Consider the following 21340-nt stretch of genomic DNA (forward strand, 5'->3'; position numbering starts at 1 on the left):
AGTATGAAAGATTTATATTATGGAAAAAGTAAAGTTGCAAAGACATATTGGAACAATGGGATTTACATTAAAAAGGGAGAAACATGTATAAAGGAGAAGGAATTCTAAGATCTAACAAGTGTGAAAAACGTCCAGCTTCAACGCATCAAGCTGCTGTCTACAGGAACCGAAGCTAAGAAAACTCATTGTGCATATCCCTGCCCGTGGTATTGTGTGCTTTGCCTGGGTCTGTTGAAATCTATCTTGTTTCACTGTTGCCTTAATGAAGATGTAACTGGGAGTGAGATTAATTAGAGGAGTAACAAGTTATTATAGTAGTAAATTGTAGATCTATGTGTGTGCTAAGAATCTTTTCTACTAATAAAGACTGTTCGATTTAGTTTTGTAATAAAACCTCTAAGACTCGGTGGACTTATTACTACTGAATTCAAGGCACACATCTCGAAATAAAAATACAAATTGCAAAACAGCTGTGGCAGCTGTTTCAAGTTTCCCTCTGGGATTTGAGCAGCTCAGCATTTACCACCTGCTGTGCCATAACAAAACTGGGACTCTTCTGGGATATATTTGAAATTCTTTGATTGGTTTGGGATTGGTGAATCTTAAGGTTACTAGTACAAGAAGGACTTTGAATTTAGGAATAAAAACAAAAAATGCTGGAAAAACTCAGCAGTCTGACAGCATCTGTGGAAAGAAAGACAGAGTTAACTTTTTGCAACCGTTTGACTCTTCTTCAGAGCTCTCCAAAGATGCTGTCAGACCTGCTGAGTTTTTCCAGCACTTTTTGTTTTTGTTTCATATTTCCAGCATCCGCAGTCTCTTGCCTTTACCTTTGAATTCAGGAGTTGGTGTGAGGTTTTTTTTAAAGTGTTGAGACTGCAATATGGCTTTGGCAGTTGCTAAGACTTGTCTGGGAATTGAAGTTATAATTTTGGTTGGTTTTCAAAAGGTAAATAAAGCTAAGTTAATGGAATTGGCAGATAAGTTACAATTAGGATTGCATGCAGGGGGTAAGGAAATCAAACATAATTGAAGGTATAGTACAGCATTTGAAATAGGAAGGAATACCTGAGAGACTGAGTTCTCCAAGGGGTGGGTTGTTGGGGTGGGCTCAAATTCAGTTGCAAATGAAAGAAAGGCTTGCGAGAGAGAGAAAGAAAATGGGAAAGGGAATTAGAAATGGCGAGGTTAGAAAAGGAGGAAAGAGTAAAAGAGAGAGAGAGAGAGAATTCCAGCTTTAAATGCTAGCAGTTAAAAAAGAGACATCAGAAGGCAAGGAAGGACTTATTTCCAGATCGGAACCCGGTAGGGAGATGTTTAAATTTGTACAAGCTCTCCCAAAGTTTGAGGAAAGATGTTGAAGCATTCTTTACTTCATTTGAGAAGATCGCTAAACAGATGAAATGGCCACAGGAAAGCTGGACATTGTTGTTACAATCCAGGTTGCTGGGTAGAGCACATGAGATTTATGCTTCACTGTCAGAAGAAATGTCAGTGAACTACGATGTGGTGAAGAAAAATTTTCTGAGTGCATATGAGTTGGTTCCTGAAGCATACAGGCAGAAATTTAGGAATATGAGAAAACAGCCTGGGCAAACTTATATTGAGTTTGAGAGGGCAAAACAAAGTAATTTTGACTGGTGTATATGGGCATTAAAGGTAGAGATGATATATGCAGCTTTTAAGATTTATAGCAGAAGAGCTAAAGGATCCCCAAAAGATATGGACTACACTGGAAGACTGTTCCAGAATCAGGTTAAACTTCTGTATTCATCAATTGGAGTTCATGTCATTTTGACAACAGCCTACAGATTCCATAGAGCCTTTCATTAGCAGATGCAGAGAAAAGGGTACGTACTGTGATATCAGACACAGAGCTAGCAGACAGAATTGTTGAGCTAGTGATCGCATCCACTCCCATGGAAGCGTTCCAAAAAGATCTGCTAGACAAGCCCAAAACATATAGCATCAGAGTGCTACTCAAGGATGGATGTAAGTACAAAGCGATCATCGCAGGTCGATGAAGATTACAGATGCTAAGTCACTCACTAGAGCACCAAGGTCTAGCACGATGTGTGGGAGGTGTAGCCTTCTGCTTGTACCAAAGAAACACCTAGCCTTCCTTCAGTTCTGTAAGGCATGTGGCAGAAAGGGGAATTGGCAGTGGCAATGCACTAGAGCAAAGACTGATGCAGCTATAAAGAGTTGTGCACTGATCCAAACAGACCGCACATAATAGGTACCTTCAAGCAATAAGGATGACTATCCAGTATCCTGTCAGAATCATATACATGAGGTGATTGGCAAACCAGAAAATGACAAGCAGGTCAGAAGTTAAGAATCTTGCGGTGAGTACTGCACCACTCCCCAAAGCCTGTCCACCATCGACAAGGCACAAGTCAGGAGTTTGATGCAATACTCTCCACTTGCCTGGATCAGTGCAGCTCCAACAACACTCAAGAAGCTTGACACCATCCAGGACAAAGCAGCCTGCTTGATCAACACCCCTTCCACAAACATTCACTCCCTCCACCACTGACGAACAGTGGCAGCAGTGTGTATCATCTACAAGATGTACTGCAGAAACTCACCAAGGCTCCTTAGGCAGCACCTTCAAAACCCACAACAGCTACCATCTCGAAGGACATGGGCAGCAGAAACATGGGAACACCACCACCTGCAGGTTCCCTTCCAAGCCACTCACCATCCTGACTTGGAAATATATCGCCGTTCCTTAGCTGTCGCTGGGTCAAAATCCTGGATATCCTTCCCTAACAGCACTGTTGGTTTATCTACATCACAGGGGCTGCAGTGGTTTAAGAAGGCAGCTCACCAGCACCTTCTTAAGGGCAATTAGTGATGGGCAATAAATGTGATGCCCACATCCTGTAAATGTATTAAAAAAATATTCATGACGAGCTGAAGAATGGTGAACAAATGTTTCACAACATCAATCTTGTGGAAAACTTAGAAACTGTCACACCATCTGAGCTGTTTGCCAAGATTCAAATTAGTTATCCTAAGAGAGTTGGCAACTATTCTTTTTTCTTATTTGTTCATGGGATGTGAGCTTTGCTGGCTAGGCCAGAATACATTGCCCATCCCTAATTGCCCTTGAGAAGGTAGTAACTTTGCAGCTACATTGAAACTGCCAAACTTGTTGAAATATTCTGGATGTTTTGATGTTAGGTCATGAACTGAGGTAATAGGAATAGTTTGTGAGGTTGAACTGCCTTGTGAAATATGACTAATTTCATGAGTTGTTATTAGTGTGAGGTCGTGGCATGGCAGTAGACCGAAAATTTCCGGTGCTTTAGTCCCTACAATATAAAACATCTGTGACACTCAGGAGAATTTCTTGTACTTGCACTCCAGTGCTATAGATCCTGAACATGGAATTAGTGAACCATTGTACGCAAAAAGTTGCACAGTAGTAGGTTTTGCCTACTTGAGAAGTAGGTGATGAGCTATCTTCTTGAATGGCTGCAATCCATGTGGTGTAGGTACACCCATAGTGACAACTGAGTGGCTTGCCAGGCCATTTAAGAGGGCATTTAAGAGTCTCCAGACCCACATTGCTGAGTTACATGTAGGCCAGACCAGTTAAGGACAGATGATTTCCTTGCCTAAAGGACATTAGTGAACCAGATGGGTTTTTACGTCAATCAATACTGGTTTCACAATCATCATCAGAATTTCAATTCCAGAATTTTCATTGAATTCAAATTTCATGGTGGGATTCGAACCCAGGTCCCCAGAGTATTACCCTACGTTTCTGAATTATTAGTCCAGTGACAATAGCACTTCGCCACCACCTTTCCCAACATAACTATTTGTTATTCACCAAGATTAACAAAGGGGAAAATGCCAACATACTACCCCTGCAAATTCTAAAAGACATGCACCCGCAGATGTGGAGGATTATGGCAAAACCTACTACTGTGCAAATTTTTGCGTACAATGGTTCAGGATCTATAGCACTGGAGTGCAAGTACAATCAATTCTCCTGAGTGTCACAGATGTTTTACATTGTAGGGACTAAAGCAGCGGAAATTTTCGGTCTACTGCCATGCCATGACCTCACACTAGTAACAACTCATGAAATTAGTCATATATTACAAGGCAGTTCAACCTCACAAACTATTCCTATCACCTCAGTTCATGACCTAACATCAAAACATCCAGAATATTTCAACAAGTTTGGCAGTTTCAATGTAGCTGCAAAGTTATCACCTTCTCAAGGGCAATTAGGGATGGGCAATGGATTCTGGCCTAGCCAGCAAAGCTCACATCCCATGAACAAATAAGAAAAAAGAATAGTTGCCAACTCTCTTAGGATAAATAATTTGAATCTTGGCAAACACCTCAGATGGTGTGACAGTTTCTAAGTTTTCCACAAGATTGATGTTGTGAAACATTTGTTCACCATTAACAACTCATGAAATTAGTTATATATCACAAGGCAGTTCAACCTCACAAACTATTCCTATCACCTCAGTTCATGACCCAACATCAAAACATCCAGAATATTTCAACAAATTTGGCAGTTTCAGTGTAGCTGCAAAGTTACACTTGCATGGGAATGCAAGTCTGTCAGTTGATCTGGTATAGTCTGCACAACATAAATGCCAGCAGCTACAAGAAGAAAAGGTGAAAGATTACACAGTACAGAAACTGTTGAAAGCCATCACTGAAGGATGGCCTGATTTAACTCAGTATTTCCACGAATGCGTGAGACAAGTTTGGCCTTACCAGGATGAGCTAGGATCTCCAAAGGAGTCATTTTTAAAGGCAGGCAGGTCTTCATACCAAAATATTTGTGACCTGATATTCTTCAGCAACTTCAACACTCCTACATGGGCAGGGATCAGATGAAAAGACTTGCAAGAGAGACACTCTGTTGACAGGGTATGACCAATGACGTTGAGGTAATTTTCAAGAAGTGTGAGACATGTCAAGAGCACATGCCAAGTCAGCATAAAGAACCACTGATTAGGTGCAATAACATTGATTGGTGTAGTATATAGGCCATCAACTAGCGGAAGGGGTGTAGAGAAACAAATTTGCAAAGAAATTACGGAGAGGTGCAAGAACTATAGAGTAATTATAATGGGGAACTTCAATAATCCAAATATAGACTGGGTTAGGAACAGTGCAAAGGGTGAAGAAGGATGAGAGTTCCTGGAGCATATTCAGGATAATTTTCTGCAGCAGTACGTTTCTGGTCTGATGAGGGGCAGGCACAGATGTACCTGGTTCTGGGGAATGAGTTGGCCCAAGTGGATCAAATAACAGTGGGAGGGCATTTAGGGGACAATGACCATTGGTTTAGGTTGGCCATGGAGAAGTACAAGGAGCCATCCAGAGCAGGGATAATTAATTGGGGGAAAGACAACTTTGATGGGATGAGAATGCATCTGAGTTGAGTAAGTTGGAATCAAATGTTGGCAGAAAAGATGGGTGGCTGAACAATGGGCTATCTTCAAAGGGATAGTATTGCAAGCCTTGTCAAGGTATATTCCCTTGAAGGGGAAAGGTAGGACAAATAAATCTAGAACACCCTGGATAACGATAGCAATAGGGGTGAAGGTGAAAAGGAAGAAAGAAGTACATGTATGACAAATGGCAGATAGAAACTACAATGGACAATCAGGCTGAATATAGAAGGACCAGAGGGGAAGTGAAAAATCTAATCAGTAAAGCAAGGAGACAGCATGAAAAGAGACTCGCATAGAACATAAAAGGGAATCCCAAGGTCTTCTATAAGCATGTAAACAATAAAAAGGTGTTATAAAAAAAGGGCAGGGCCAATTAGGGATAAAAAAAGAGACTGGCATGTGGAGGCAGGAGAAGTAGCGGAGGTATTAAATAAGTACATGGATCTGTCTTTACAAAGGAAGAAGATGCTACCCAGGTTAAGGTGAGAGAGCAGGTAACTGGTACACATGAGGAATTTAGAATTGAGAAGGATGAGGTGTTAGAAAGGCAATCTTTACTTAAAATTGATAAGGTACCGGGGCAGGATGCAATGCATCCAAGAATACTGAGAGAGATAAGAGTGGAAATTTCAGAGGCTCTAGTGATAATCTGCCAGTCTTCTTTAAACACAGGGGTGGTGCCAGAGGACTGGAGAATTGCAAATGTTACACCCTTGCTCAAAAAGGGTTGCAAGGATAATGCCGGCAACTACAGACCAGTCAGTTTGACTTTAGTTTGCTGGAGTTTTTTGAGGTGGTTACAGGGAAGGTTGATAAGGACAATGCTGTTGTGATGTGAGGAAAAGGGCATGTGGTATATATGGATTTTCAAAAGGCATTTGATGCAGTGCCACACAACAGACTTGTGAGCAAAATTCAAGCTCATGGAATAAAAGGGAAAGTAGGCACTTGGATAAGAAATTGGCTGAGTGACTGGGAACAGAGAGTGGTGATAAATGATTGTTTTTCAGATTGGAGGATGGCCTGTAATGGAATTCTTGGGACCCTTGCTCTTCTTGATATATATTAATGACCTAGCCTGTGATGTGCAGGCTTTCAAAATTTGCAAATGATACGAAGATTGGAAGCGTTGTCAACTGTGATGAGGATAGTTTTGAACTTCAAAAGGACACAGATATATTAGTGCATGGGCAGACAAATGGCAGATGAAGTTCAATGCAGAGATGTGTGAGGTGATTAATTTTGGCAGGAAGAATGTGGAGAGACAGTATGAAATAAAGGGAGCAACTCTAAAGGAGGTGCAGGCAGGATCTCGGTGTATATGTACATAAGTCATTGAAGGTGGCAGGGCATGTTGAGAGAGCAGTTAATAAAACATATGGTATCCTAAGTTTTATTAATAAGGGAATTCAGTACAAGAGCAAGGTGGTCATGTTAAACCTGTATAAGACACTACTTATGCCCCATCTGGAGTACTGCATCCAGTTCTGTGTGCCATACTTGAGGAAGGATGTGAAGGCATTGGAGAGATTACAGAGGCAATTCACAAGAATGATTCCAGGGATAAACAACTGTAGCTATGGGGACAGATTGGAGAGGTTGGGTATGTTTTACCTTAGAGAAAAGAAGGCTGAGAGGAGATTTAATAGAGATAGTCAAGATCCTGAGGGGTATGGACAGGGTAAATAGTGAGAAACTGTTCCCTCTCAAGAGTACATCAAAGGGCACAGATTCAAAATAATGGGCAAAAGGAGTTGAAGTGATGTGAGGTAAAAGAAATTCACCCAGAGGGTAGTTGGAGTCTGGGATCAACTTCCTGAAAGGATGGTGGAGACAGGTTCAATTGAGGTATTCAAGAGGGAATTGGATTGCTATCTGATAGGAATATGCAAGGTTACTGGGATAAGGTAAGGGAATAGGATCAGGTAGATTGCTCTTTCAGTGAGCCAGAGAGAATTCAATGGGCTGAATGGCCTCCTTCTGCACTGTTACGGTTCTGCGATTCCTTGATTCCACATGATGTTCCTACCCAATCTCGGTCCAAAATTGCACCTGACCTCTTTCATGTCCATGGCACTGACCTCATCAACATCGTTGACTACTTTACCAAGTACCCTATTATTTGACAATTGCATAACATATCAAGCACAGCTGTCGTGCTATGTGCAGTTTATTTGGTGTGCTAGAGAGATCACTATGGATAGCAGTCTTCAATTTATTAGTAAGCCATTTCAGGGTAACTGTGAGAAGTAGAATATTGATCACACTACTTCTTCTTTTCATTACCCCAGATTTAATGGCCTAGCTGAATGGATGATTCACATGGTGAAATCACAAATTTTAAAAAATAGACAGACCAAGCAAGATCTATACATTGCAATGTTACATCTGAGAGGGACACCTTTAAGTGTAGCTATTCCAACATCCGGCAGAGCTCATGGTTGGCAGATCAGTGCATACCTATTTACCTACTCTTACCCATTCTATTTTGTTGGAAACTAGAGAGTAACTTTTAAAACTGCACAAGAAGATGATCAATGTGCACAATAAAAGTACGGGTACAGAATTGCCAGGTTTATAGTTGCTACAACAAATTTGCATCCAGGGTCCCACAGAAGGTACGTGGCAACCAGCTGAGGTAACAAGGATTTGCTCAGAACCATCATCCTATGAAGTCATTACATTCAAAGGCGCAACAGTGAGGTATAACCAAGGACAAATCATATCCATTCCAGCTCCTCAACCACTGTACAGTTGTATTGCATCAAGGACAAGATCCAAAATGCAACCAGGAACAACATCCCAGAATGACAACCCAACAGATCACTGTGAGTTATTAAAGAGACATCTGGACAAGGTTACAATTATAAGATCTGAGCATACCAGCAGATTACTTCTATGCTATGGACACTCATAAATTCATAAGTTTTATACACTGATGTGATGGTAACTAAACATGAACATGTATTGTAAATAGTTATACTACTTTGGAAGGGAGGAAAGTATATTTAAAAAGAAGGGGGGATGTTCTAATATGCCTTTAAATGATAGCAGCATGACATCACTGGAAGGCAAGTGTGTCATATGATCCAGTATTAATTTCACTTTTGCTTTTGAGCAGAGCACACACACAACTCTGCTGCTGATATTTTCAAGCTTTCTACCTTTGTATAAATGTTCTCATGTGCCTTGTCTAAATTTCTGAACCAACAATGCGTTTGCACAATCCCTTATGAGTGATTGGTGCTTATATCATTATAACATGACAGGAAGAAGATGATGGGGTGGGAAAAGTGTACGGGTGAAGGAAAGGATATAGAACAGGAGGGGGAAGATGGGGCTACAAGGAGGTTATTGGGATGGGAAGGAGGAGGTAAAAGTGTTGAGGATGGAAGAAGGAGATGTGGAATTGAAGGATGTGGAAGAGATAGAGATGGATGGCAAAAAGATAAGGAGAGAAATGTGATGGCTGGCAATGGGAGGGTCAGGAAATTGAGAGGGAGGTTGAGAAGAGAACGAAGCAAGGGAAAGATTAAAAGTGGAATAAAAGAAGTAGGAATATTTGGACAATTAAGGATTGGGGAGAGAGTTATAGTGGGGCAGTAACACTCACTGTTTAATGGGGCAGGGAATGGAGTTGGACATGAGGCAGTGATGTAATGGTATTGTCGCTGGAATAATAATCCCAAGACCCAGGGTAATGCTTTGGAGACAAAAACAGAAAATGCTGGAAAAACTCAGCAGGCCTAACAGCATCTGTGGAGAGAAAGACAGAGTTAATGTTCTGAGTCCGTATGACTCTTTTTCAGAGCTTTATGTTTTTATCTTAATGCTCTGGGGATCCAGGTTTGAATTGCACCATGGCAGATGGTGAAATTTGAATTTTATAAATAATGATGTCATGTTGCTAGCCCTTCAAGGCATATTACAACACCTCCCTTTCTCTTTAAATATACTTTACCCCTTCCAAAATAGTATAACTATTCACAATATATGTTCATGTTTAGTTACCACTGCATAAGTATATAGAACTGGTGAATCTATGAGTCTCCACAGCGTAGAAGTAATCTGCTGGTACACCCAGATCTTGAAATCAAAACCTTGTCTGGAGGTTTCAATAATAGCTCACAGTTATCTGTGGGGTTGTCATTCCTAGATGCTGTTCCTAGTTGCAATGCAATAAACAAAAAAAAATAGAATTAAAAAGTCTAATGGTGACCAGGAAACCATTGTCGATTGTCGTAAAAACCCATTTGGTTCACTAATGTTCTTTAAGGAAGGAAATCTGGTGTCCTTACCTGGATGGCCTACGTGTGACTCCAGACCCCCAGCAATGTGGTTAACTCTTAAATGGCCTCTGAAATGGTCTAGCAAGCCACTCAGTTCTCAAGGGCAATTAGAGATAGGTAATAAATGCTGGTCCAGCCAGTGGCACCCCCATCCCATGAACAAAGTTATAAAAAAGGGTTCCCTTACTTATTGTGGGGGAAGAAGGGAGGAATAGCAGAGCTGAAGTCAAGATCTACCCCATCAAGCCTGAGGTTTGATTTTCAGCCACTTTGGTAGGGGAAAATAGACATTATAAGGTGAATTCCTGACATTTTACCCTTTTATTGCTTCCATACTTCAAATCAATATCCAATGTAATTATCTCACTAAAGAAAACAAAAGAGTTGCACACATGACAATGAAGCTTGAAACCACACACAAAAAAAATCACGATAAGGAGACTTTTGGAGAGTTGAATTTACTGAACAGGCAAGAATATGACTGGCTGACAGCCAGAATGTTGATGTCAATTTCTAACTATATTATTCCATATAAATCTGAAGAAGACAAGGAAGAGAACTTTAAAAGGTGACAGAAATTCGACTGGAACAACACCCTCAGCAGTTTCTAAAATTACAGTTAGGAACTCTGATTTATTTATACATATTTTTATTTACTATGAGAGTACAATTTATTGGTTAATATTGGAAATTTTGTGCATTCTAAAAATGTAAATATTGTATAATTATTAATGCTGAGTACACTATGCATTTATTAACTGAAAGCATGGTGCATTTTTAGCTGTGAGGATGCACTTATTATTTGAGAATACTGGACATATATTAACTGTGCTTACTCTCCATTTATGAAAGGGGATATTGTGCATTTATTATGACTATTAGAGTACTGTATATTTATTGAATGTGAGATGACAGTGGATGTATTAATATTGATAGTACCGTACATTTTATTAATTGAGAATACTGTGGAGAGTACTGCTAGTTTGGTGCATTTTACCAACTATGAGAATAGTGTGAATGGAATAGCAATATGAGAATCCTGTTGATTTTATTAACTGTGAAAGAACTCTGGATTTTATTAACTGAAAGTATGGCACATCTTATAATTGAAGAAAAAGCTATGCATTGATTGTAAATATATATTTATGAATACAGATTGTGCACATTTATAAACAGTGACAGCATTTTGTATTTTATTAATTGCAAAAGGATTGTACATTTTATAAATGCAAACATTAATTATGGCAGATAAAATGTAATATGTCTTGAATCCCAAAAAGCCTTTTTTAAAAAAAAATTCATTCAAGGGATCTGGGGATTGCTGGCAAGGGCAGCATTTGTTTCCCATCACTAAGTGCCGTTGAGCAGGTGCTTGTGAGCAACCATCTTGAACTGCTGCAATCCGTGTAGTGAAGGTACCCTGACTGTGCAATAAGATAGGAAGTTCCAGGATGAGCAACTGCACAGAAAATTTATGAATAAAGTCAGGACATGTGGAACTAGTGGACTTGTAGCAAAAGACACAAAATCCTGGAACTCCCTCCCTAACAACACTGTGGGTGTACCTACACCACATGGACTGCGAAAATTCACTATCACCTTCTCAAGGGTAATTATGGAAGGGCAATAAATGCTGGCCCAGCCAGCGATGCCTACATTCCGTAAATGAATTTGAAAAACTAGCTACAAAACAGAAAACACAGAACAAGGGTTAAAGGTAGCTATCTGGATTATAAATGGTGGGATATGTTTCACAAGGATTGGTGCTGGGATTGTTATTGTTCACGACATAAACAATTTAGATTCAGGAACCGGAAATACAATTTCAAATTTGCGGCTGTCTTCAAATTGAGAGTTGTAGTTAATACAGAGAAGGACTGTAATAAAATACAGGAAGACATTAATAAACTTGCAGGATGGACATGTAATTGACAAACGAACTTCATTATACACAAGTATGTGGTCACACATTTTGGTAGGAAGAATGGAGGGCTGATAATTGGCAAGTAACATTCACACCACACAAGTGCCAGGCAATGACCATCTCCAACAAGAGAGAATTTGATCATTGCCCCTTGACATTCAATGGCATTACCATTGCTGAATCTCCCACTATCAACATCCTGGGGATTACCATTGACCAGGAACTGGAACAGCCATATACAATGGCTACAAAAGCAGTTCAGAGGCTAGAAATTCTGTGGCGAATAACTCAATTCCTCCATTCTAATACCATATAACATTTTTTGTACCTGTATGCAAGGATAATTCTGTGACAATGATGTTCTGAGTGGTTTTCTGATTGGTTCTTAGTAACCACACATGTTAACAACTGTGTGATGAGGAGGGGTGCATCCAATCCAATAATCACATTTCTCAGCAAATATGAACACATTGCACAGCCACAGCAAAACTGAAAACCCAAGTTGAAATAATTCTAGCCATTTAAAAACCATATTTGAAAGCTTAACTAAAAAAAGATGAAATAAATGTTAAATTTTTGAACCGAGATTCTAACTGAAATTTTACATAGAAGGCTTTGAGACTCAATTTATCATCAGCCTGACCAGAGATTTCAATTGCTGAGGCCTGCTCAATTCTGATTTTCAAGTATTTTCTCCGTGCTATCAAAGCCATAAAACATCAACCGGTCTGATGTCACCTAGTTTCACCATTTATAAAATCCACTAAATTGTTAATTCACCGTAGAACTTTCTGTGGTGCAAAGCAATTAGAAATTAAGCTGTCACTGAACTTCTTGCTCTGACCGAAACAGCATTTGTTTTGTAGAATTGCTTCAGGACTGCTCAGTAATTAATTTGGAGTGCAATGATTTTAGAAAGATCCTCATCTAAATCTGTAGTAAGTATGTGGGCTCTCTAAATATAAACTCAGTCCGTTGATTGTCTCCTACTCATTGAAGCAAGAGCTGATCTCTCATCTCCATAAATTTCAACTGCAGTCTTCCTAGCTGTTCAGAGAACTTCGCCGCTGCATGTTCCTGATCCGGTGTCATGGGACTTTGACAGTTCATGGGGGTGGGTTGGGAGGTGTGAAGGTTGGCAAAATGGTGTGAGAAGGTGTTGGCTGGCCTGCCAATTTGTAAGTGGTAAGAAAGATGGCAGGTGAAGAAGCCACTTAAGGTAACCTTTAGCCCTGCTTTGTCCAACCTTTTCAGGTGGGGAGCCACATTTGAATTTTTTTCTCACTTAAGGAGCCAATGAACAAATTTTGGAAGGACAAATTTTGCATAACATTAAACGTGAATTTCAGAAAAATAACTGAGGTATGAAAAGAGACAACTTACTGAGCAGAGAAAATGGAAAAATAAATAAAGATGAGTATTAGAGTGTAATAGGGTGATGGTGTGTCTGGTTCACTCCAAGTCTCAGGGTGATCACTCATTCACCCTCACCCACTGTGAGAATGGATGAAAGTGCATGATGATGTGTGTGGGTGAGGGTGAATGAGAACCACGAACCTGGGAGCGATCCAGAATTATGGACACATTCTGCCCCTGCACACATACTCCCCACACGCACACTGTCTCCCCCCAACACAATTTCTCTCTCCCCTCTTAACCCCCTCATGCTCTTACCCCCTCACACTCTCTCACCCCCCCACACTCTCTCACCCACCCTCACAGACCCTCACCCCCTCTACCAACTCATACACTCTCTCCACCTGCCCCTCATCCGCTCACACTCTCTCTCTCACACACACACACTCTCCAGTCACTCATTTACTCGGATGCCAGAGGACCCTGCTCCCAAAGCCTTATGCTTCACTCTGGCGCACCTGATCCCCATTCTGGCTGCCTCATGCCCCTCTCCGGCTCTGGATGCTTGGGCCCCCCTCTGGCCTGATTGGGCCCCGCTCTGGCCTGCATAGGCCCCGTGCCCTGGCACATCCACTCCCCAGCACCTCTGCGTTCTGCGCCCCCCCCCCCCTCCCCTGCACCTCTGCGTTCTGCGCCAGCCCCCCCCTCTCCCCAGCACCTATGCGTTCTGCGCCCCCCCCCCCCCCCCAGCACCTCTGCGTTCTGCGCCCCCCCCCCACCTCTCCCCTGCACCTCTGCTCCTTGCACCCCGCTCCTCGGCACCTCTGCTCCCTGGGCCCAGCCACCCAGTATCTTCGATCCTTGCGTCTTGTTCCCCAGCCCCTGGCTCCCCAGCCCTCAGCACCCCCGGCCCTGTTCCTCGGCTCTCTGGGCCTCAGCCTTCAGCCCTCCAGGCCCTGCTCCTCGGCTCCCCGACCCTCGGCTCCCTGGCCCCCACTCCTCAACTACTCCGTCGTCGGCTCCCCTTGCCCAGAAGAATCTTCCACTCAAACTTACCTGTTTGACTGGCGTTTTGAAAACTAGGGGCTGCATTGAGGGGCTTCATGGGCCCACGGGCCGTATGTTGGACAAGCCTACTTTAGCCCATGGAAAGGCCCCCTGGTGGCAGTGGCCATCCCTGTGGTGCACCCAATGGTGCCGACTATCCTCAGTGATCTCTGCACCCCTCCTTTGCCTGGCTTGCCTGACTGGCCCCGCCAGCCCCAGATTTACCACTTACCTGAGGCTGCTGAGCTGCTGTCCCTGTGCCTTGCAGCTCTAGGGTACAGGATGCCATCCTTACCAGGGACAGTATATCAATGTCTTATTAATTATATTGCTAAGCTTTGTCAATGTCAATTACATTGTTAAGGGAAATGGGTGATGGGTATTTGAACACATATAAATAAGGGGTAGCTGGGATACTGGGTGGGGGTGATGGGTACTGACTCTGAACAAGCCAATAAACCCTCTTATTAAGGGAAAGCTACTTGCCTTGGGTTTGACTTCGCCAATTGGCAGCCAATTTATTAGCTGCTGCCAGAAAATGGGTCCCACCCCCTCCTCATGCTTTCAGTCACAACAATTGGCCTTCTGACATCTCCACAGGATTCTGGCAACGAACTCCAAAAATTGGAATCAACTTTAACAGCCTGCACTCCCAAAAGTATCACAATAAAACAAAATGGCAGTCTTTGGAGAAATGAGGACAGATAGGCCAAGCTGAAATGTTGCAGTACCACGGGTAAATTGGGCTAGTAACTGTTGCCATTCCAGATGGCAGGCAGGGAATACGTGTACATGTTGTGCCACAAGTGTTTCACCCACCATATCTGAAGGGCTGGCATATCTAAAAGTAGGCCTGGAAATAAGGGGCCTAGTGCCTGTTTTATGGCCACTTCCTAAAATTGGGCTACCCCGAGATGGGCCAGCTGCATTCAGATAGCCAAGTTTCCATGCGGCCTAACCTGGCAGCCCTTAAAGGCAGCACTGGAGGAGCCACCAAAAAGGTCATTTTTAATAGAAAATAATTAGTTACTGGAATGTGGAGCTAGGAAGAGCAGGAGCATTTTTCCCAGTTTCACTGCAGTCCCAAAGAACACTCTGGGCCCACATACATCTCCCTCCCCATCTCAATCACCTCCACTCCTCTTACCATCTTCATTCCCCTCTCCAGATCGCCACCACCCCCATTTCTCCCAATCAGCTCCCTAACCTCAACCTCTCAATTGTCTCACCCTCACCCGAGTCCAACATGATGGCCCCAGTTGGTGATGCAAGAACCCCAGAAATTTAAAATTGCTTCATCGGCGAGATGCCTAGGAATGTGTATGAAACATACACAGCCTAATATAGATGAGGTCTGACGCCAATATTGGATGTGCCTCAGGCCTACATGTTCCAGTGTAAGGGTAGTTCATTGTGCCCAGTTCATACCTGAAAGTCAGAGCTCTCCAATTTCACCCCCATTCTATGTCATGGTTGATGCTATCAGGTGTTCTTTTCAAATAAAATGCATTCTCCACAAGGCTGAAAATGCAATGTGATGCACACTTGACTGATGCTGGTAAAGCAGGACAAACAGCCAGCTCGATAGCATCATTACTTCATAATGTTTTATTTAAAACATCTTTGTGTGCTGTGATTTGGCTTTCAATAAGGACTAAATTGAAGCTGTCAGATCATTACTTTCATGGACTTGGCGCAACTGTTAGTTTCAGATATTGGAGCAAACTCGCTTAATGTTTTCCCTTTCTCTCACTCCCAATCATCCTTTAGGATCACATACAGCCTGAAAACTGGAAAAAATTGTCAAAATTCTCATATCCCATGGTGGTTTTTGGTTAAAAATCTTGCAGCTACATTAGAAATTTCCTCCCACAAAAATACCATATCGATAGGGAAATTCTTTCTGTATCTGTATTTATGTTGGAATTTGTATAGGCAATGAGAATTTATCAGAAATAAATATTTCATATTAAAGCATAAATGCCAAATATGCCTTTATTCACCCACCTCACCATCTTCGGATTCCAATCTCAATTCTGTTCGACAAGTAGCCTGCATGTTACCCGCTTCTGCTTGGATCTCAACTCCCTTTGGTGCCTCCAGTGTCAGTGAACGTGTAGGTGATTCTAGTCTAGGGTCACAAAATGTCAGAGTTAGTTACAGTATCTGTCACTATTCTTTCAGCAGTTAGTTATTGAATAAAAACATTGTGGAGAACATGATTATCTTTTGTAATAATATAAATTCCTCGGTAGCACTTACTTCAAGATTGAGGAAGTGATGCCAATCTCACTGGCAGATGATGGATGTGTTTAATCAAACAGGCTGAGAAATGATCCTTTGAAGCTAATATTTGCCACAGATGAGATTTTCTATCTACTTTTACTTTGTTTGCGAATATGTCGATTAAAGAGGCACTGTTATCCTAACTTAGATGTTTATCAGATGTCTGTGAGCCAATGCATAATGGGATGCAACGACATCATCACATTGCTGAATGGGGGATATTCTGATGTGTCCTGCATGGAAACAGGGCAGTTATGGCCCAAAAAAGGTCTGATTTACCAGCTTATTCGTACTGATGATAAAATACTCCCAAAGCCCAATACTGAACCAGGTGATGGGTCCCTTTAATAACTGAATCAGAGTTCTATGATGTACACTGGATTCAGTTGGGAAGAGCGGGCAACATGCCACTCTCCCCATAGTAACAATTGGTGCTCTAGTCAACGAGGAGTCCACAAGATAAGTAGTTAGATGTTTTATATCTTGCATGTCAGGAAGAGCTCCAGAAATACCCTGGGCCTCCTGAGAACAAACCATCCTCTCCTGACCTACCTTTTTCCAGGATCAGAGGCTGGCCAGGTCACCCAATACTGTGAAGAACTGGACCTGGTGGGCTGCCCTAGATGTCCAATTCCCGCTGCAACCCACTAGCCATACATAAATGAGGCCCAATTTGTAAAATGGACACAGCATCCTCTGGACAATATTGGGTGACAGGTCAGCATGCTCTGCCAGCTAGCCACCTTAAAACCACAAGGAGGCAAATCTGCCCTATTATTGAAAAGAAGGGCCTTAGAACTGTAAATGATCTTTAAAGGTGCGCAATGTGATAGCCTGCACGACAGCAGACAATGAAGCAGCACAAATCTGCCAAGTGAGCTTTAAGGGTAGAAAACAACAGTCCCTGAACCATGTCTTGACAGCAGTGTAGTGGTTAAGTTAATGAAATATTAATCCAGTTTGAGAATTTGAATTCAGTCTTTTTTAAAATACACTAAAAAAAAAACCTGGTACCTGTATGTGACCATGAAGCTGTCACATTGGCCAGAATCTTCTGTTTGGCGTGCAAGGGCGGATTCCACTCGCTGACGCGTAAAATGATGAGCGGTGACGTCAGGTGCTCTGAACTGTCAAAGGCCTATTAAGGCCACTTAAACAGCAATTAAAACAATTAACAGGGCCGCCCGTCCAACCTTAAGGTTGGTGGATAGGCGAAGAGCCCAGGCAGCCTTCGCATTTTTCATGGAACCTCATCCATGGGCGGTTTTTAAACTTTAATAAAAATTTTGGATAAAATTCGTAGACATGTCCCAGCTCATGTGACACTGTCACATGAGGGAACATGTCCGAATAATTTTTAAAAAAAAGTTATTGACTTTTTCACAAGGAAACTAAACTCCCTGAGGCAGCTCCATGCCTCAGGGAGATTTCTACATTCTTTCGTGTGCAAGTTCAGTGCTTCTGGGTGCACGTCACGCTGGACAGGCCTTAATTGGCCCGCCCACGTAAAATTGCGGTGCGCAGCTGGTCGCGGGTGGTGATTAGCTGTGTACCTGTCCGTGCCCGAACCTGCTTAGCTCCCCCCGAGGGGGAGAAAATTCCCCCCATTGTCTTAAAAACCCAACTTTAGGGAAGGAAATCCATCATCCTTACCCAGTCTGGCCAACGCATGACTCCAGTCCTACAGCAACAGGTTTGACCCTTAACTGTCCTCTGAAACCGTCCTGAAAGCCAAGCTGGTCTATCAAATTGCTACCATGTAGGAGTTCAAGCCAGCCCTCCTCCTAACATGAAAATTAAGCAGTTTAATGTAAACTATTTTTTTCTTTTAAGATAGTAACCATCCTTTCTTTTTGTGCACTATCACAATCTTTCTGGAATTGGCTGCATTAGGCACACTTTGGTGCTTCAATTAGATAGCTTTCAGAATTTTGAGAAACCACAGATTTCTGAAGTTCTTCCTTGAAGTGAAGATTGTACGATAGATACTGATCTAGCCGCCCTTAAGTATCATGCATTATTTATTCAGAACAAAATCTAACTTATTTTGTGCTTGGAGGTTTCTACTTATTGATCCGCTGCAAATTAGTTTAAAACAGAAAACATACTTATCAATAATTTTGGCAGAAGCACAAGACAATATTTGTCAGAATATTGTCTTCAGAATATTTCAGGAATAAAAACAAAAAAACTGCGGATGCTGGAAATCCAAAACAAAAACAGAATTACCTGGAAAAACTCAGCAGGTCTGGCAGCATCGGCGGAGAAGGAGAGTTGCCATTTCGAGTCCTCATGACCCTTCGACAGAACTTGTTCGGAAGTTCAGTTAACTTGGTTGTCAGCCAGGAGGCTACACGTTGCAGTCCCAGGATCGCTACTACCTCAAATTCACGTGGCTCAATTATACAAAGTTTCCAATACTTAACATGTTAACTAAATGATAGGAAAACTGGCATCAGCTTGATTGTCATTCATGATTTACATTTCCTGATCATTAGCAGTGTGGAATGCTCAACAACATATAGGATTGGGAAATCAGCCCAATGGCATTTCAGCAGAAACTAACTTCCTAGTCAATTACATTTCTTATTTCTTTCCAATTTTTGGCAGTATGGCAAATATTTAAAGGATTACATCAAAGTCTGCAATGAACATACATGCCCTGGAGGAATAAAAGAAAAATGGCGATATGAGGAAAACATTTTTTACGCAGCAAGTGGTTAGGATCTGGGTTGCACTGCCTGAGAGGCGGATTCAATCAAGATCTTCGAAAGAGAATTGGATTATTATCTGTAAAGAAAACAAATTGCAGGACTTTGGGGAAAAGGCGGAGTAGTGGGACTAGCTGAGTAGCTCTTCTAGACAGCTGGCATGGGCATGATGAGCTGAATCACTTCCTTCTGTGTTGCACCCGTTCTATGGGCTGAATTTTCTGGCTGAGGCGCGGGTGGCAGGGCTCGCACATCAGCGCTTAAAATGTCGCGTGAGCGTCCCGACATCAGCACGTGGCATCGCGATGTTTAGGTCGGCGGGTGCGCTATGCAGTGCGATGCGGACCCACCATTAATTAAAGGCCTTGTTAAGGCCATTAAGTCACCAATTGATGAGGATTTTGAGGAACCCATGTGAACTTCTGCTCGGCGCATGGGCCCAATGGGCAGGCGGGTAAGTGATTTTTTTAACAAACCTCATCCAGTGGAGGAATGAGGTTTGATATCGGATTTTAAAAAGGTTTAATAAAGTTTTTGTGTGCTTCATTAACATGTCCCATCTCTTGTGACATTTTCGCATGAGAGGGGACATGTTAATGCTTTTTTTTAATGTTCTATTTTTAATCTTTCACAGCCTTTCAGTGATCTCCCTGAGGCACCACTTAGCCTCAGGGAGTTGTGCGCTCTCTCGCAGTTGGGGAATCCCCACCCCAGGCAGCACAGGAAACGCATAGCGCTTCCCGTCGGGCGTCACACTGGACGGGCCTTAATTGGCCCACTCACGTAAAATGGTGGCAGGGCCCGTTTCGGCGGCGGCGATCAGTTGCTCGCCGGCTGCCAAGTGGCTCAGGCACACCCGCCCATCAAGGGCAAAATTCAGCCCTATGTTTCTATGGGCTGGATATTATGGCTCCCGCCAGCTGTGATTTGGGCAGGAGGGCACCTAAGAAATGTAACAAGCCCACCACCCTCTCGCCCGTCCCCGATCTGTCCCCCATAACGGAAATTGGCAGCCTGCCCACCATATGGAAGTAAATAGTTAAGGGTCAATTGAACTTGTTTACAAACCAACTGACCCCAATATTACACTGTACATGCCACAATGTGGTTGGTGTGGGCAAGCAGGCAGGAGTGGGCAGCCCATTCTTCCAAAAAGGTTTTGAAAAAGGCCGGGAGAAAGGCCGGTACCATCTTTATGGGTTGCCCGTTGCGCAACGCGGGGACCCTCCTAAAGATAGTACTCTGCTTCCTTCTAACCCACCTGCACTATAAAACGCACACTCTCACCCTCCTTGCCTCCTCCCCCTGCCTCACCACAAGCTACTTGATCCCACCTCAACCAATACCCCTGACTTAGCTGAGCCCAGGATCCAATGGGGTCTTCATCCCAGGCCTGCTTGCAGTCATGGCATTGCGCATTACAGAGCAGTGGTGCTGCTAGGATTACAAGAGCTGCTGGTCGAATTGGCTAGCAGCTCCCAAGTGCAGGATCTCCTCCCAGTGAGGGGCAGTAGTCCCACACTTTCCTGGTTGTTGCCACCTGCAGCGTATTATTGCTGCGGAGTGGTCTTTTTCTTCGTCAGTCAGCGATTTTTTAGGCTGGGGGATGGCGAGCAGTATGCCCTCAACCCCCCCCCACGACCCCACCACCACCACCCACCAACTCCACGCCCTGTAAAATCCAGCCCTATGATTCTAAGGGCACTAAACCTGAGGATTGGGAGGCTTTTAGAATTCCACAAAGGATAATCAAGAAATTGATGAAGAAAAAGTAGAATATGAGTTTAAATTACCAAGAGATATTAAAAATATTGTAAAAAAATTCTATAGTCTGTCAAATGGAAGAGATTAGCAAAAATCAATGTGAGTCCCTTAGAAACATCCACAAGAGAAATTATAATGAGGAATAATGAAAAAATGGCATTCAACAAAATGCTTTGTATATGTATATTCTAGAAATACTGGGGAGTCTAGTATCTAGTTGGAATGAGGAAATTTAGAGAAATTAGTATCAGTAAAGAAGCACAACTGGAAAAATAAAGGGACTAAAAATATTGCAAGGGTCAGCGCTGGAGAGAATGGGGGCAGGCCAGCCATTTATGTCAATAAATCAGGGGACCGACTGTAATGTAACCAAGAGAAAAGTACTGCAGATACTGGAAAACTGAAAACAAAAACTTAACATTCTGAAAATACTCAGCAGGTTTGGCAGCATCTGTGGAGAAAGAAAGAGTTAACATTTCAGGTTGATGGCCCTCTGTCAGAATCCATGGCCAGGACTTTTAGGAT

At 42.6% G+C, this 21340-nt stretch overlaps 1 protein-coding gene across 2 annotated transcripts in view; it reads right to left on the reverse strand.

Annotated features, from left to right (window-relative positions):
- Positions 1 to 21340, reverse strand: part of sgcd (sarcoglycan, delta (dystrophin-associated glycoprotein)) — a 222435-nt gene that overhangs the window by 5082 nt on the left and 196013 nt on the right. The window contains exons 7-8 of one of the 2 annotated variants that reach the window (XM_041194275.1): positions 16062 to 16185; positions 11402 to 11604 (exon numbers count right to left, since the gene is read on the reverse strand). In XM_041194275.1, the coding sequence (XP_041050209.1) occupies positions 11503 to 11604; positions 16062 to 16185 (226 nt within the window). In that variant the 3' untranslated portion in view covers positions 11402 to 11502. Of the gene's footprint in view, positions 1 to 11401; positions 11605 to 16061; positions 16186 to 21340 lie in introns of those variants that run through there. The other variant, XM_041194274.1, reaches the window with a different exon arrangement.

Source organism: Carcharodon carcharias, chromosome 8 (assembly GCF_017639515.1).
Source record: "Carcharodon carcharias isolate sCarCar2 chromosome 8, sCarCar2.pri, whole genome shotgun sequence".
In the NCBI taxonomy this organism is placed as follows: domain Eukaryota; kingdom Metazoa; phylum Chordata; class Chondrichthyes; order Lamniformes; family Lamnidae; genus Carcharodon; species Carcharodon carcharias.